The sequence below is a fragment of the Erinaceus europaeus genome, chromosome 10, assembly GCF_950295315.1.
Source record: "Erinaceus europaeus chromosome 10, mEriEur2.1, whole genome shotgun sequence".
In the NCBI taxonomy this organism is placed as follows: Eukaryota; Metazoa; Chordata; class Mammalia; order Eulipotyphla; family Erinaceidae; genus Erinaceus; species Erinaceus europaeus.
In genome coordinates this window covers 53,971,499-53,990,010 of record NC_080171.1, presented here as the reverse complement: position 1 = coordinate 53,990,010, position 18,512 = coordinate 53,971,499, and the positions used below count along the sequence as shown (strand labels likewise).

General features: G+C 38.5%; 1 protein-coding gene across 2 annotated transcripts in view; it reads right to left on the bottom strand.

Moving 5' to 3' along the window:
* Nucleotides 1–18,512, bottom strand: part of DENND4C (DENN domain containing 4C) — a 116,920-nt gene that overhangs the window by 26,180 nt on the left and 72,228 nt on the right. For both annotated transcript variants that reach the window (XM_060199623.1, XM_060199624.1), the window contains 4 exons: nt 15,488–16,650; nt 3,655–3,829; nt 2,550–2,659; nt 2,084–2,259 (listed from right to left, as the gene is read on the bottom strand). In XM_060199623.1, the coding sequence (XP_060055606.1) occupies nt 2,084–2,259; nt 2,550–2,659; nt 3,655–3,829; nt 15,488–16,650 (1,624 nt within the window). The remainder of the gene's footprint in view (nt 1–2,083; nt 2,260–2,549; nt 2,660–3,654; nt 3,830–15,487; nt 16,651–18,512) is intronic.

Sequence of the window (18,512 nt, the reverse complement as noted above, 5' to 3'; positions counted from 1 at the left end):
CTCCATTTCTCTCTCTCCTATCCAATAACGACGACATCAACTACAACAACAATAACTACAACAACAATAAAAAGACAACAAGGGCAACAAAAAGGGAAGATAAATAAAAATTACAAAATAAAATAAAATAAAAAACAATTTTACTCTTTGTGTGGAGCTAGGGTCTTGAGCACGTGTGTTATCATCATTTTCAGCAGTGTTTCCAGGTCAATTTTCTTATTCTTCTACTTTAGAAAGAGGAGGAGGAGGAGGAAAGAGGGAGAGACAGACAGAGAAATACTACAGCACAGTTCCATCAGCCAAGAAGTTGCTCCTGGTGCCATTCATGATGCTCCCATGTCCAGATAGGGCCCCAATCCAGAACCTTGTGCACAGCACAAGACATGTTCCGTGGAGCCAGGCAGTGGTATACCTGGTTAAGCATACACATTTATAGTACAAAAAGGAAGCAGGTTCATGCCCCTGGTCCCTACCTGCAGGGGGAAAGCTTCATGAGTGCTGAAACACTGCTGCAGTTGTCTCTCTATTCTCTCTATCACTCTTCCTCTCTATTTCCTCTTCCCTTCTCAATTTCTTTGTTTCTATCCAATAATCAATCAATAAAAACATATTTTTTAAAATATTTATTTATTCCTTTTTGCCGCCCTAGTTTTTTATTGTTGTAGTTATTATTGTTATTGATGTCATTGTTGTTGGATAGGACAGAGAGAAATGGAGAGAGGAGGGGAAGACAGAGAGGGGGAGAGAAAGACAGACACCTCCAGACCTGCTACCTCCAGATCTGCTTCACCGCTTGTGAAGTGACTCCCCTGCAGGTGGGGAGCCGGGGACTCCAACCGGGATCCTTATGCCGGTCCTTGCGCTTTGCGCCACCTGTGCTTAACCACTGCACTACTGCCCGACTCCCAATAAAAATATTTTTTAAAAAGGTATGTGTCTGTCCTAGGGGTTACTTATATCCAGGACCTATAGAAATTTTATAAAAGCAGCTAGTATAAAGTTCCATTTCCTCCATTAAAAATAATGAATAACAAGTCTTTATTGTTGTCAATAGTTGTTTTTTGTTTTTGCAAAATAAGACTTTAAGCATGATAAAAGTAGGTCCTGAAATAATGTTGTTTCTTTTATTGTTAGTTGGGATACTTTTTTTTTTTTTTTTCTTTCTCATTAACAGTTATAATGAATAGGCCGGAATTTGCGTGTATGGGATTCCAAGTTTGATCTCCAGCACTGCATACATCAGAGTGATGCTCTGGTTCTCTTTATCTCCCTCTCTTTATCTCTTTATCTCCAAATAAACACATCTTTACAAAAAGTCATTAACAAAATGACACTGAATGAAACAATGTTCATGTACCTGTTATCAATTAGTCATGGTACAGTCACCAAAATCTCAATTAAGAAATGACTGATTATAGATAAGCTAGTCTACATTTTAGTTCCTAGAAATTAATTATTTTGCTGTACAGAGCACTGACATAAAATGGCAAAAAGCTACGGAAAGGGTGAAGTTTCTTGCTTTTATCTTGTAAATGAAATTCTAGTCACAGAGACAGAAAGTCTAAAATAAACATTAGGATGGGGGAATAGAATAATGGTTATGCAAAAAGATTTTCAAGCCTGAAACTCCAAAGTCCCAGGTTCAACCCCCCACATCACCGTAAGTCAGACCTGAGTACTGCTCTGGTAGAAAGAAAGAAAGAAAGAAAGAAAGAAAGAAAGGAAGAAAGAAAGAAAGAAAGGGAGAAAGGAAGGAAGGAAGGAAGGAAGGAAGGAAGGAAGGAAGGAGAAATAGTAACATCAATAAAATACAATAGTTACCAGCATCAGAATTTTGAATTACTAATAATAAAGCTTGGTTCTCAAGAACCATTATTGGTAATCACACATTAAATTGAATGGAAACATAGTCTCCTACATTGCTAACAGTTTATACTTACATACTGAGTGTAAAGGAAATAAAAGGAAAGGGATATTGAAGCATACCATGAAGCTCTCACTCCAGGAGTCTTGTCTTCTGGCAGGCATGTACCTCGGCATTTGGGAAGAACTTACCCCTGAAGCATGCTTTTACAACACTAACCTTGCAGAGCCTCGTAAGTCTTTAAATTCTATATTGAGAAGAGGCAAGAAATTGCTTTTACAGAATGGACAGGTTGTATTCAAATTTGAACCATCTGCCATCCAGCCAGCCATGATTTCTTCATCATAAACTAAAGTTTCACAAGCTCTACACTGTGAACAACTTGACATCAAAACCTAAGAAAAGAAAAGTGAAAACACTGAGAACCTCCATCATGAAAACCTTAGGACATTTTTTTTGAGCTAGTGCATTTATTCAGTTGCTTCAATCAGGAATTAACAGCTCAATTACTCTATAGGGGAAAATCACCAGTTTACTGTCTCACCTATATAAGATATCGAACAAATGCAACAAAATGATTTTTTATTCTGTCCACAAGAGTATTATGGATCAGTGTTAATACCATTCTGAAATAAATATATATATTTACAGCTACTTTATCATGGACAGAATACAGAACTTTTACCTCCATTGCACAATTCTGATAGATGCTAGACATGCTGGTGTTTTGAGAAGAACCATGATCTGATTTTTCAAAGTCCTGTCCTTTTATGCCTCTTGAAAACGGAAATTCACCTAGAAAGAAGTAAGTTTTAAAAGATATTATGGGGCTGAGGAGACAGCATACTGGTTATGCAAAAAGGCTTTCATGCCTGAGGCTTCACTGAGGTCCCAGATTACTCCTCAGTACCACCATAAACCAGAGCTCTGATCTCTCTTTCTCATTTAAAATAAATTTAAAAAAATATGTTATGTATGAAAATACCCTTATTTTGCATTAGATGCATTCCAAAATATTTAATGGGAATTACAAAGTGTGCAATTTATTTCCAAATGGTTCAGAATGTACCATACAGAACAATACACATACAGAACAATTCAGGTAACACTAAATATAAAGCGACTCATTCTTTACATAATTCTTTCAAACTCTCTAGGACACCTATAACTTTTCATAATAGAAGGTCAGAGAAAATTACAGAGTAACAACAATAGCACAGCGAGCTAGGATATTTCATAATATATCACAGGGAGACTCAAACTCCAGTAAGCATCTGATTCACCTGCTGGTCTGGTTAAAAATACAGTCCTAGGTTCAGATTCAAGCACTGCCTTTGCCATACTAAAGAGAACTTTACATTGTGGTGTCTTTATCTCTCTACCTTTGTCTCTGCCTGTCTACCTAGAAAAGTTGGCCTGGTCTGGTGACGCCCCATGGACAATCAAAAAACAAACAAAAAGCTACACTTCTGGGTTGGGAATGTACCTCAGTAGTACAGCACATGTCTTGCATAAATGAAACCCTGGGTTTGATCGCTGTGTTTTGAGATATGCAAATCTCAAAGCAAATTGAACCTTGTGACTCTAATACACATTGAATTTTGAGAACTAGTGATATAGCCATTAATACATATAACTAAAAGTAAATTTGGCAGATGACTGTAGTACTTGAGATCACAGAAATTAAAAGTATGCTGCGGCTGTGTTAGAAATCTAACAAAGCATCTCAACAAATGGAGAAGGCAAGGCCTGGGCATATAAACTAGAGGAGAGGACAATCTTCCCCATACCTGTTGCATACTGTAGTTTTCCCACATCACCACTGCTGCTACTCCCAAGGCTTGTGTTGCTCTGAGTAAGTTCACTGGAGACCAACCCTGAGATACTTGTATTAGCTGATATGTTCTCCCCCAAAATATGATCTTCGAGGCCAGCTGGGAAGCTGTAATCTTTATTAGGTTCCTCCTTGAAAAGAATAAAACCCCACATATATAAATAGTACCATCTTCCATAGGAATTACACTTTTTTGGAATTAAACTTGTCTTTCAGTGGCCCAGGTGGTGATGTGGGGGGGGGGGGGGGCGGGGGATAGTGTGGGACCCTCAAGCATGAGGTCAAGTTTGATCCCTGCCATTACATGTGCCACAGTGTGATGTTTTGGTTCTGTCTCTCCCATAAATAATTTTTTTAAAACTCTTCTTTCATCCATAAATAAAGAATCATCCCTACATTTTTTTTTTAAGTCATGAGCTCTTCTTATTTATTTGGAATTTCCTCCTTTTCTTTTTTTCTTGCCACCAGGGTTATTGCTGGGATTCTGTGCCTATACATGAATCCATAGCTCCCGGTGGCCATTCCCCGCCCCCCACCGTTCGTTCTCCCTTTCTTTCTTCCTTTTTTCCTTCCTTCTTTTCTTTCGACAGAAACTGAGAAAGGATAGGGAAATAAAGAAAAAGGGATGGAGGGAGGGAGGGAGGGAGGGAGGGAGGGAGGGAGGGAGGGAGACACCAAAGAGAATGCCTACAGTACTAGCTTCACTGCTCATGAAGCTTCCCTCCTAAAGGTGAGGACCTATAGCTTGAACCTGGGTCCCTGTATATGGCAACATGTGTGCTCAACTGGGTGTGTCACCACCTGGCCCCTCTGGGATTTACTCTTTATATGCTAAGACATTTAAGCAATGACCAATCACTTCAAGATTATGTTGTATTCTTGGTAATCTACTATAGTTGTAAGGTATTTCTCCATATGCAACAGCAGAAAATGAAGGACTCTAAGAGCTCATTGCTTTCAAAGGAATCAGGGATCTCAGTACAAATCAACTAGGAACTGCAGAGTTAAACAGCCATACTGTAACCTTGACTTCCCATCACCTCATAAAGCATGAAATCGTATAGAAATTACTTCTTTTACTTTTAACTATATCATCTGAAAAGTGTGGAGTTATTTAAAATAAGGTTGTTGTGAGAATTTCAGCTATCAGTGTGACTGTCCAGAACAATAACCATCACTGTCAGAGGCATAAAACATGAAGTTTTGAACACTGCTGTTCTTAATCATTATAAGTAGTTGCTAATGTTTTAGATAGAATGTAAGTAGTTTCCTTTTGATTACTGTTTTAAAGAACAAAGCCTTGTGTCTTATTATAAAGCCGTATTAGATTTAAAAAAATTAGACATGTCAAACAGTATATAAAAGCACTTAATGCAGCATAAAAGCAAAGAACTCTGGGGAGGGAGGGAAGAGTAGGGAGTGCGGAGAAACTTTGGGATCTTGATGCATGATCATGGGCAAGGACTTAAGCTGGAAGTGAGAATATTTCATAGATACCTATCATAGGGAAGTGAGGACTTGTACTCAAATATCAACAACTGTACTGTCCTGTAAACAATAAATAACAAGATAAACATACCAAAACCCTCCCCAACCCTACTTAATATACCAATACCCAGGGTGTAATCAACATAGTAATTACATTTTATTTTAAAATGTGCATATATAACTATACATTTTTATAAAATAAGACATGTTTTTTTTTTTTTAGAAGTGAAAGAGAGAGAGGGAGAAAGAGAATGAGAGATACATAACTGTTCAAATGCTTTTGAAGCTTCCCCCATGCAGGTGGTTCCCATGTGGTGGTTTGGGACTCAAACCCAGGTCCTTAAGCATGATAAAATAAACGTACACTCAATTAAGTGTACCATCTCTCAGTCCTCAAGATAGCACTTTTACTAACCTATTGTTATTGTGTAATTAATTGACTTTAATGCCTAATCTGATGTGTTGATGTGCTATTATGTGTTCAGTAAATACTCCCATGTTTACATATTCAGAATACTTTAAATAAAAGTCTTTATGTTAAGAGACTAGAGAGATAGCTCACTGGATATGTGACTTGTCAGGCAGTCAGTCTAGGTTCAAGTGCCGTAATACTGGGTAAAAGCTCAGCACTATGGTTTTTCACCTCCTATGATCTCTATTAATGAAAAAGTTGGCCCTGCAGAAGTGAGGTCAAGCATGCCTGAGGCTTTGTCTCTGTACAATAAATAAATAAAGTCAAAACAGTAATTTCTTTAATTTATTTAGATTAAATTTTTATGTCACCAAGGCCGTATACATGCAAGATTCTATTGTTTCCAGCTCAAGTTTTTCTTTCTTTTTTCTTTTTTTTTTAAATCTCAAAGGAGGATGGGGGGAGAAAAGAGAAGAGACACCATAGCACTACCCACCCACCACCTGTGAATCCTCACCTAGTACTTTCCATGGTACTTCTATATGAAGCTGAGACATGAACCCAGGTTTTCACAAATGGCAAGGTATGCATGCTACTAGGTGAACTACCTCCCAGCATCTCTATTTTTCTTTCATAAACATAGAGAAACTTTCAAATAAGAGACTGAGAGGTCATGGCACCACTCTGATACATGGAATGCTGGGACTGTATTGGGAGCCTCAGGCATGCAAGTCCTATGTTCTGCCGCTGAGCAAGTCCCAGGACACTATTAATACCTTTATTTGTTTATAGTCATCAAAATTTTAGCCCAAGCTTTCTGACTGCCTGAATCCACCACTCCAAGCAGAATCTCCTTTTTTAGATAGAGTATATAAGCTTTCCTGGGCTTGCCATCTCCTGTCCTCTTATAAATTATTTAAAGACAAAAGGCATGTGAGTTATAACACTATTATGCTTTTAATAATGAATCATTTTCCTAAAAAAGTTTTTTTTTAAATGTAAGTTTTATTTGTCTAATTTTTAAATTTTATTTATTTATTTTTTATTTCTTTATTGGGGAATTAATGTTTTACATTCAACAGTAAATACAATAGTTTGTACATGCATAACATTCCCCAGATTCCAATTTAACAATACAATTCCCACTATGTCATTCATCATCCTTCATGGACCTGTATTCTCCCCATCCACCCACCCACCCCAGAGTCTTTTACTTTGGTGCAATACGCCAATTCCATTTCAGGTTCTACTTGTGTTTTCTTTTCTAATCTTGTTTTTCAACTTCTGCCTGAGAGTGAGAACATCCCATATTCACCCTTATGTTTCTGACTTATTTCACTCAACATGATTTTTTCAAGGTCCATCCAAGATCGGCTGAAAACAGTGAAGTCACCATTTTTTACAGCTGAGTAGTATTCCATTGTGTATATATATACCACAACTTGCTCAGCCACTCATCTGTTGTTGGACACCTGTGTTGCTTCCAGGTTTTGGCTATTACAAATTGAGCTGCCAAGAACATATGTGTACACAGATCTTTTTGGATGGATGTGTTGGATTCCTTAGGATATATCCCCAGGAGAGGAATTGCAGGGTCATAGGGTAGGTCCATTTCTAGCCTTGTGAGAGTTCTCCAGACTGTTCTCCACAGAGGTTGGACCAATTGACATTCCCACCAGCAGTGTAGGAGGGTTGCTTTGACCCCACACCCTCTCCAGCATTTGCTGCTGTTACCTTTTCTGATGTATGACATTCTCACAGGAGTGAAGTGATATCTCATTGTTGTCTTGATTTGCATTTCTCTGACAATCAGAGACTTGGAGCATTTTTTCATGTATTTCTCGGCCTTTTGGATCTCTTCTGTGGTGAATATTCTGTCCATGTCCTCCCCCATTTTTGGATGGGGTTATTTGTTGTCTTGTTGTTGAGTCTGGCAAGCTCTTTATACATGTTGGTTATTAAACTCTTATCTGATGTATGGCATGTAAAGATCTTCTCCCATTCTGTGAGGGGTTTCTTGGTTTGGGTAGTGGTTTCTTTTGCTGTGAAGAAGCTTTTTAATTTGATGTAGTCCCATAGGTTTATACTTGCCTTACTCTTCTTTGTAATTGGATTCGTTCCATTGAAAATGTCTTTAAAATGTATGCGGAAAAGAGTTCTGCCAATATTTTCCTCTAAGTATTTGATAGTTTGTGGTCTAACATCCAAGTCCTTGATCCACTTGGAATTTACTTTTGTATTTGGTGAAATACAGTGATTCAGTTTCATTCTTCTGCATGTTTCAACCCATTGTTTCCAATACCATTTGTTGAAGAGACTCTGCTTTCCCCATGTAATAGTCTGGGCCCCTTTGTCAAAGAATAGATGTCCATAGGTGTGGGGCCTCATTTCTGGGCTCTCAATTCTATTCCACTGGTCCGTGTGTCTATTCATGTTCCAGTACTAAGCAGTTTTGATGACAATGGCCCTATAATACAGTTTGAGATCTGGGAGTGTGATGCCTCCAGTTCTGTTCTTTTTTCTCAACATTGTTTTGGCAATTCTAGGTCTTTTCTGGTTCCAGATAAACATTTGTAGCATTTTTTTCTATTCTCCTAAAAAATGTGCTTGGGATCTTGATGGGGATAGCATTAAATTTGTAGATGGCTCTGGGTAATATATTCATTTTGATGATGTTAATTCTTCCAACCCATGAACATGGAATATCTTTCCACTTCTTTGTGTCTTTTTCAATTTCTTTGAGTAGTGAATCATAATTTTCAGTATACAAATCTTTCACTTCTTTGGCTAGGTTTACTCCTAGATATTTTATTGTTTTTGTTGCTATAGTAAAAGGAATTGATTTCTGGATTTCAATTTCTTCTAACTTAGTGTTTGCATAGAGGAATGCCACTGACTTTTGAATGTTAATTTTATAGCCTGACACATTACTGTATTGCCTAATGATTTCCAAAAGCTTCTTGCTGGGTTCCTTAGGTTTTCCCATGTATACTATCATGTCATCTGCAAATAAGGACAGTTTGACTTCTTCTCTTCCAATCTGTATCCCATGAATTCCTTGCTCCTGCCTGATTGCTATGGCAAGAACTTCCAACACTATGTTGAATAGTAATGGTGATAGTGGGCATCCCTGTCTAGTACCTGATCTGAGTGGAAATGCTTCCAGTTTTTCACCATTGAGTATGATGTTGGCTGTAGGTTTGCTATATATAGACTCCACTATCTTCTGGAATTTTCCATCTATTCCCATTTTTTGTATTGTTTTGATCATAAAGGAATGTTGTATTTTGTCAAAGGCTTTCTCTGCATCTATTGATATGACCATGTGGTTTTTGGTCTTGCTTTTGTTGATGTGGTGGATCACATTGATTGATTTACGTATATTAAACCAACCTTGCATGCCTGGGATAAACCCCACTTGGTCATGATGAACAATCTTTTTGATACACTGCTGTATCCGCTTGGCTAGAATTTTGTTCAATATTTTCGCATCTATGTTCATCAGAGATATTGGTCTGTAGTTTTCTTTTTTGGTTGTGTCCCTGTCTGCTTTTGGTATCAGGGTAATGTTGGCTTCATAGAAGCTGGCAGGGAGTATTCCAGTGTCTTCAATCTTCTGGAAGACTTTTAAAAGTAGACATATTAGTTCTTCTTTGAAGGTTTTGTAGAATTCATTTGTAAAACCGTCTGGTCCAGGACTTTTATTTTTGAGGAGATTTTTGATAACTGTTTCAATTTCATTAGCTGTGATGGGCCTGTTCATGTTATCCACTTCCTCTTTACTTAGTTTTGGAAGTTGGTAGGTATCTAGGAAATCATCCATTTCTTCCAGGTTCTCTAGCTTGGTGGCATATAGTTGTTCATAGAAGCCTCACATGATATGTTGAATTTCTGAAGTGTCTGTTGTGATATCTCCGCTTTCATTTACTATCCGATTTATTTAGGTCTTCTCCCTTTTTTGTTTTGTGAGTCTGCCTAAAGGTTTGTCGATTTTGTTTACTCTTTCAAAGAACCAACATTTACTTTCATTGATCTTTTGTATGGTTTTCCTATTCTCAATGCTATTTATTTCTGCCCTAACTTTAGTGATTTCTGACCTTCTGGTTGCTTTAGGGTTCCTTTGTTGTTCTTCTTCTAGGTCTTTAAGATGTGCAATCAGGCTGTTTATTTGTGCTTTTTCTTGTTTCCTAATGTGTGCTTGTATAGCTATGAACTTCTTTCTTAGGACAGCTTTAGCTGTGTCCCAAATATTTTGATAGCTTGTGTCTTCATTTTCATTGAACTCTCGAAAAATTTTGATTTCTTCCTTGATTTCCTCTTTGACCCAGAAGTTGTTAAGAAGTATACTGTTGAGCTTCCACATTTTGAGACTGTTACTAATCTTTTGTTGATTATTAAGTGTTAGTTTCATTCCACTGTGGTCTGAGAAGATGCTTGGGATGATTTCAATGCTCTTGAAATGCTGTCTTTGTGGCCTAACATATGGTCTATCCTTGAGAATGACCCATGTGGATTTGAATAAAATGTGTATTCCAGTTTCTTGGGATGAATGACTCTGAAAATGTCCAATAGTTCTAGTTTATCTATCTCTTCATTTAGCTCCCTTATGTCTTTACTGATTTTCTTCCTGGATGATCTGTCAAATTGAGAGACTGGGGTGTTGAAGTCCCCTACTATGATTGTGTTACTGTTAATATATTGCTGTAGCTCTTTCAGTAGAAGTTTGATGTATTTAGATGGCTTCTCATTGGGTGCATAGATATTAATAATTGTTAAATCCTCTTGATTGACTGATCCTCTGAGCATTAAGTAGTGTCCATTCCTATCTTTTTTTTTTTGTTTGTTTGTTTGTTTGTTTTTTTACCGAAGTGAATGACCATCTTCTGGCAAGTCATTCCTATCTTTTTTAATCTTATCTATTTTAAAGTCTATCATGTCAGATAAGAGAATAGCTGTTCCTGCCCTTTCTTGTGGGCCATTGGCTTGTATGATAGTTTTCCATCCTTTCACTTTAAGTCTGTGTTTGTCTTGTTGAGTTAGGTGGGTTTCCTGTAGACAACATATTGTTGGGTTGTGTTTTCTGATCCATCTTCCTACTCTGTGTCTTTTAATAGGTGAATTTAGGCCATTGACATTTATTGATATCAAAGATTGAAGATACTTTAACGCCATTCTTACAGAGTTTTAGAGTGTTTTGATATATGTTCTATTTGTGGTGGTCTGGTTGTTTATAGGAGACCTTTCAGAACTTCTTTCAGGGCAGGCTTGGTGATGGTTGCTTCCTTCAACTGTTGCTTGTCTGAGAAGGTTTTGATGCCTCCATCTAGTCTGAATGACAGTCTAGCAGGATATAGTATTCTTGGCTGAAAGCCTTTCTCATTGAGCACTCGATAGATATCTTGCCATTCTCTTCTGGCCTGTAGTGTTTGATGGAGAAGTCTGCTGCTAATCTTATGGGTTTTCCTTTATAGGTGACTCTGTTTTTCTCTTGCAGCCTTGAGGATCCTTTCTTTATCCTTATTCCTTTTCATTCTAAGTATGACATGTCTTGGTGTATTTAGGTCTTGATTAATTCTGTTTGGGACCCTCTGGGCTTCTTGAATCTTTATGTTTTTGGTGTTGTCTAGACTAGAGAAATTTTCAGCTATTATGGTCTGGAGAATGCTTTCTTCCTCTCCTTCTCTTTCTTCCTCTGGTATGCCAATAATGCATATATTGTTTCTTTTGAAGTCATCCCATAGGACTCTGTTGTTGTTTTCAGCATCTCTTAATCTCTTTTTGAGATCTCTTACTTCTTTTTTAGTTGTCTCTAATTCATCCTCAATCTTTCTAATTCTGTCTTCAGCCTCATAGATTCTATTCTCTCTGCCCTGTACTGCTTTCTGGAGTTTATCTATTTTGTTGCCCTGCTCTGATACTGTTTTAGCTTGTTCATCTAGTTGCCTTCTTAGCTCAGCGATTTCAGCTTTCAGCTCTCTAATAACCATGAGATTATTAGAATTTTCTTCCATATTCTCATTTGTTGTTCCTGCATTTCTGATTACAATTTTTTCAAATTCTTTACTCACTCCTGTTATTATTTCCTTAGCTAATGTTTGGATGTTGAACTCGTTGTTTTGTGCTTCACCCTCTGGAGGACTTTTAGCTGGACTCTTGTCCTGGTTCGAGTCTCCAATATTTTTTCTTGTTGTTTTAACCATTTTATATATTATGAGTTCCCTTTATCAGTACTTTTCAAATTATTGATCACTATTGCCTGGATTGACTTGTGTCTAAGTAAGTTAATTAAAGGGTTTACAGTGGTGGAAGTTAACAGTTTTTTCAATCCCTGAGTTGGAGCTCAGTGGTTTAAAAGCCTCTTTTTTTTTCTTCCCTGTAGGCTATGGGAGCCTGAGGGCTTTTAAACTATCAATAGGCTTCTTAGCTTAATCACTGACTCCTGACCAAGAGATAACGCAGGGTGTGGCAGAGATAATCCAGTGGTTATGCAAAGTGACTTTCACAGTCCCTCAGCTATTCCACCGAGGTATAGGTCTTCTCCTGAGTTTCCCGGTTAGATCTCTGTCCCCTGGTGTCCCTCCCTGTTGCTGCTCCAGACTCTGAGGGTAGTAGCAATGGAGACTCAGAGTTGCACTTGGTGAGTCTCTGGGGAGTCCTCTCCTCCCTTAAGCTGTCCCCTTGTTGGTGGACCAAACTGGAGGTGGTGTCTCAACTGATAAACTGCTGAACTGTTAGCAGTCACTTAATCTCTCCTTAGGCTCCTGTCTCCTCTCTGTCACCAGCCACATGTGTTTGTACTCATGGGTGATTTACTGGGCTCCTGTGGTCATTCTAGTCCTGTCTTGTTTCAGTCCCAGGTGGTCTCCTTTGGTATTCCTAGTTGATCCGGGAGAGGAGAGGAGAGAAAGCTATTTGCTGCTCATAGCTCCGCCTCTCCCTATGAATCACCTTCCAGATAAAGGCTGATCACCATGACAACATGCCACATCAACCTATTTGTCTAATTTCTATTCGCATGTCTCTGTTGCCTAGAATTGTTTGTTTCTATTTTTCAAAGTTTATTTATTAGAAATAAATAAAATATTAAAAAAACAAAGTTTATTAGTAAAAGAGAGAGAGAGAGAAAAGAAAGAATCATATCAGTATGCTGGCATATATGGTGCCAGAAATTTAACAGGACCTCATGCCTGTAAGTCTATTGCTTGAACCATTATGCCACATCCCAGGAGGCCCTACTTAAAAGTTTTTGCAATATGAAATTACTTATAGTATCTTAAGAATGGGTATTTTATGCCTCTATGCTTTTCCACATTACTCTCAAGACCACTTGCCACTTCATCACTTTGACTAAGCTAAAAACAAATTTATCCATCAAACCTTAACTTAGACACCACCTTCTTTAGAACCTATTTCTCCTTCTTTTCTCTCTCTCTTTTTTTTAAAAAGATTTTAATTTTATTTATTTATGAGAAACATAGGAGGAGGGAGAAAGAACCAGACATGACTCTGGTACATGTACTGCCAGGGATTGAACTTGGGACCTCATGCTTAAGAGTCTGATACCTTGGTTGGAGGGTAGATAGCATAATGGTTATGCAAAGAGACTCTTATGCCTGAGGCTCCTAAGTCCCAGGTTCAATCCCCTGTACCACTAGCTGAGCAGTGCTCTGGTAAAAAAGTCTGATGTTTTGTCCATTGCGCCACCTCCTGGACCACTCTCCTTCTCTTCTAAGATACTGTTCCCTTCTTTGCTACTATAGTGTTAAGGGCATAGACTATATGGTCAGTCTCCCAGAATTCTTATTGTGTCAGTTATTAGTTATAGTCTCTCTGAAGCTTAGATATCTTATTTATAAAATGGGAACAATAGTACCAACCCACAGGACTGTCAAATAATTTTGTGTATATATATTTGTATACTGAGTAAGGTATGTACCTTATGATAGTACTTGGAATATAGTGTTGCAACAATACTAAACATTTATAGATATCTGCCCTTTTTACTTATTTATTAAATTTTTAAAAATTTATTTTCCCTTTTGTTGCCCTTGTTTCTCATTGTTGTAGTTATTGATGTTGTTAGATAGGACAGAGATTAATGGCGAGAGGAGGGGAAAACAGAAGGGGGAGAGAAAGACAGACACCTGCAGACCTGCTTCACAGCTTGTGAAGCGACTCCCCTGCAGGTGGGGAGCCGGGGGCTTGAACCCAGATCCTTTTGCCGGTCCTTGTGCTTAACTTCCTGCGCTACCACCTGACTCCCTGACCCCCTTTTTAAGGACTCTTTAAAAAAATTTTTTTTGATATTTATTTCCTATTGATGCTTTTATTGTTTTTATTGTTGTAGTTATTATTGTTGTTGTCATTGTTGCATAGGACAGCGAGAAATGGAGAGGAGGGGAATACAGAGAGGGGGAGAGAAAGATAGACACCTGCAGACCTGCTTCACCACCTGTGAAGCGACTCTCCTGCAGGTGGGGAGCCGGAGACTTGAACCGGGATCCTTAACGCCGGTCCTTGTGCTTAACCCACTGCACCACTGCACGATTCCCCCTGCCTTTTTTCTTTTTCCATCACCAGGGCTTCACCACTCCAGGCCAACTCTTTCAGATAGATTCTTTCAGACAGAGACAGATATAGAGAGAAATATGATCCCATAATACCAAAGCTTCCTCCAGTGTGGTGGGGCAGGCTCAAACCTGGGTCATGTTCTCAGACCTGGGCCAGGTACACAATCCAGGTGATATATTTTGCTGGCCCAGTGTCTACCTTTTTTAAAAAAAGATGTGTTTATTTTACATAAGATAGAGAGTTTCATATAGCATGGGGGCTGGAGGGAGAGAAAGGAAGGGAGGCTGTGAAAAGCTAAAACACCACTCTGGTACATACAGTGCCTGGGATTGAACTAGGAGCCTCAAACATGCAACTCCTGAGTTCTATCAGTTATTTCCCCAGTCACAACATTTGACTTTTTTATCCAAGTACTATATATTTATTTGAGGGGTGGGGACAGATAGCATAATGGTTATACAAACAGACTCTAATGTCTGAGGCTCCGAAGTCCCAGGTTTAATCCCTTGCACCACAATAAACCAGAGCTGAGCAGTGGTCTGGTAAACAGAAATAAATACACACACACACACACACACACACACACACACACACACACACACACACACACACACACACATATATTTGAGTACAGAGGTAAAATTGAAATTTTTCTCTAAAATAAGCAGTTTTCCCCACTTCTACTTTCATTACAAAAATCTAATGATTATTTTCCACACTGCTTTTTAAAAGATTCAGTTTTACTATATGACATGAAATTTATGAATTAAATTGCAGAGCAACTTCATATATATCAAAGAGGTTACATATAAATGAAGTGTTATGAAAATCTATCTAACATGATATGAATATAATATTCAAACATTAATCATTAATGCTTTAAAAAAAAAAAAACCTCAATGTGAGCTCAAGCAGCTCTGGTAGGTAGGCTATTTCTTCATGACTAATTTGCTTACATGTACATTCAAGTCATTTCAAGAACATGAAAACAAGAGTATGCTGTTTCCAAATATAAAAGCCAATAGTTCCCAGAAATCTCTAAGTAATTTAAATATATTTTTATTATATTAATTAATTAATTTATTGGATAGAGGCAGTCCGAAATCGAGAGGGAAGGTGATAGAGAGGGAGAGAAACAGAGAGACCCCTGCAGTTCTGCTTCACCACTCGCAAAGCTTTCCTCCTGCAGGTGGGGACCAGGGGCTTGAACCTGGGTCCTTGCACATTCTAACATGTGCACTCAACCAAGTACACCATCTTCTGCCCCCCTAATATTATTAAGAAATACAACAAACATTTTGATATCAGATATTCTTACCTCATCATCAGAATAGTTATAGGCAGATGATACAGCTCCCCACATCTTACTGGCTACTGTTGCTGCCTGTTTCATACTGGATTTTAGTACATCTATCTTGGGTCCAGAGAGTATATTATCCAGCTTTATTCCTGACAAAGAATTTACCACCGAACCCAGTGAGCCATGTGGTGAAGAACGCACCAGTGCTGATAAAGAACTCGAGCGATCTTTATGAGTCCGGGGAGTTTGTTGCTTGAAATGTGCAATGAAAGTTTTAGATCTGGATACTGTAGGGGAGCTGTTTTCACTTTCAGGATTTTCCTGTGTTGGTGGCCCATGATCTAAAGGTAGGCTTGATCTCCTTTCTAATGGGTGAACAACTGCAGTGGGAGTATAAGATTCTCTGTTTCTCTCCCGATGTAATTCCATACTGGAAGACTTGTTGGCAAGGGGACTTTTTAGCTTCATGTAACTTTCAATTTCATCAGCTAAATTACGTGCAATAACTGGAGAAAACTTATCTTCAGAATCAGATGATTTTTCTACTGTACATTCAGTGGCTAAGAGAGACAAAGGGTCTAACCCAGTTTCAACATCTTCCCTCTCAACTGCTTTAGCAACACCATATAAACTATTTCTCTTATTATTTACTAGATCTTTGGATTCTGCCTTAAAGTCTGTGGACTGATTACTGTTACTATTATTTTGCAGACTGACATGTGTACCCTTTGTCATAGTAGTTTCAGTTTCATTGTCATCAACCATAGGCTCTAGGGGCTCTTGGCTTTCCTCAAGCATCTCTAACATGGAAGATCTGTGGTCAGAATCCCACATGCTTTCAGAAATCCGAGTCCTAGTATCAACTTGATGACAGCTAGCACTTTCAACACTATGAGTCCTTGTAATATGAAGTGGAGAAGTCTTAGGACATGTCAGTGCTGCTGTGAGAATCTTGGCATCTGCTCCCATCAAGATAGCTACGTCACTTGAATTCAAATCCAAGCTGCTCTTCTTAAGTAGCATTCCCGCTCGACTTTCAGAACTAAAGCTACAACTCCTCTCTGGAAAATGCTTTTGTCTTTTTTCTCCTCTATCACCATTCTTCTTGAGATTAGTAACTTCACCAAAAACTGCATCTTCAACTGGATCTTGAGAAGAAAACAGCACATTTGATGTACTACCTGAAAGTGAAAGCACAAAGTTAAAAATGAATACCTAGGGCTGGCAAATTAGCTTCCCTGGATTGAATACCTGCTTTGCCGTGCATGTGACCCAGGTTCAAGCCCATCTTCCACCACACTGGAGGAAGCTTGGTGCTGTGGTACCTTTTCCCTCTCTACCACTATCTTTGTCTCTCTTTCTCCCTATCTCTCTGTCTTTGAAAAAGTCGGCTCAGGGGGCCAGATGGTGGCACACACCTGGTTGAATACACACAATAAAATGCACAAGGACCCGGGTTCGAGCCCCCCAGTCCCCACCTGCAGGGGGAAAGATTCATGAATGATGAAGCAGTGTTGCAGGTGTCTGTCTCTCTCCCTCTCTATCAACCCATTCCCTCTTTAATTCTGGCTGTCTTTATCCAATAAATAAATAAAGATAATTAAAAAGTAAATAAATTAAAAAAGAGAGTATAAGACCTAAAAGAAAGAAAGAAAGAAAGAAAGAAAGAAAGAAAGAAAGAAAGAAAGAGCTCAGAGCAGTGAAGTACTATCTACCAAAAAAAAAAAAGTTTCTTCACATAATTTTTTTTTTTTTTGCCTCCAGGGTTATTGCTGGGGCCTCGGTGCTGGCATTTCGAATGCACTGCTCCTGTGGCCATTTTTTAATTGGATAGGAAAGAAAACAAACAAAAACAAAACAAAAACAAAACAAAAAAGACAACAACAGAGAGGAGGGGAGGGGAAAGGAGAGGAAGAAGACAGAGGGAGAGAGAAAGATAGACACCTGCAGACCTGCTTCACCACTTGTGAAGCAACCCTCCTGCAGGTGGGGAGCCAGAGGCTCAAATAGTCAGGGGCTCCTTGCACTTTGTACTATGTGCGCTTAACCTGGTGTGCCACCGGCTGACCCCCTATGTAACTTTTTTAAAAAAAAATTTAATTTATTTATAAAAAGGAAACAATGGCAAAACCTATGTAACTTCTAACAATGTCTTACACCCAGTTTAAAGAATATACTCCATTAAAGAGCTGGCCTAAAAGTAATCACTTCTACCTTAGCTTTCACATATCTAATTCAAAAAATATTTGCCAGGAATCTAGTCTGAACAAAGCAAATTCCTAATCACAAAGAAATTACATACAAGTTATAACCAAAGCATTCCTACTCCCACAGTAAAATGATTAAGATGGAATAATCAGAACTGGCAAATTTCCAGGAACTTGTTAAGTCTGTGCAGCTAAACATCTTTTCAGTACTATTCATTTCCTTTAACAAATATCTAAATGCCTTCAATCACTCACTATGTAAAAGGCTATAGTAATACAGTGACAAAGAAAACAGCCATGAATCTAGTCTGGGAGGTGGCATAGTGGGTAGAGCACAGAACTTGCATGCATGAGGTTACATGTTCAATCCCTGGCACTGCATATGCCAGAGTGATGCTTTGGTATTTCACTTTCTCTCATTAGTAAATAAGTTTTTAAAATCAAAACAAAGGGGAGGGGAGGCAAAGGAGGTGGCTCATATAGTGGAGTGCATATAATGCTACCAGGTGCAATGAGACCTGGGCTTGAGTCCCCCACCCCCACACAGGTGTGCCTTCAAGGGGGAAGCTTCATTAGTGGTAATTGGTGCTGAGGTATTTCTCCTTCTCTATCTGTCTCTTATTGTTTATCTAAAAGGGGGGGGGAGGCCACCAGGTACAGTGGTATGTAGGCACTGAACCCAAGCAATAATCCTGGTTGTAGAAATAAAAAAAAAAAGTAAATTTGAAGGCAGGTTGGGGAGATAGTATGATGGTTATGCAAAAAGATTTTCTTGTTTGAGGCTCCGAGATTCCAGTTTCAACCCCTAGCACTACTATAAGGCAGAGGTGAACAGT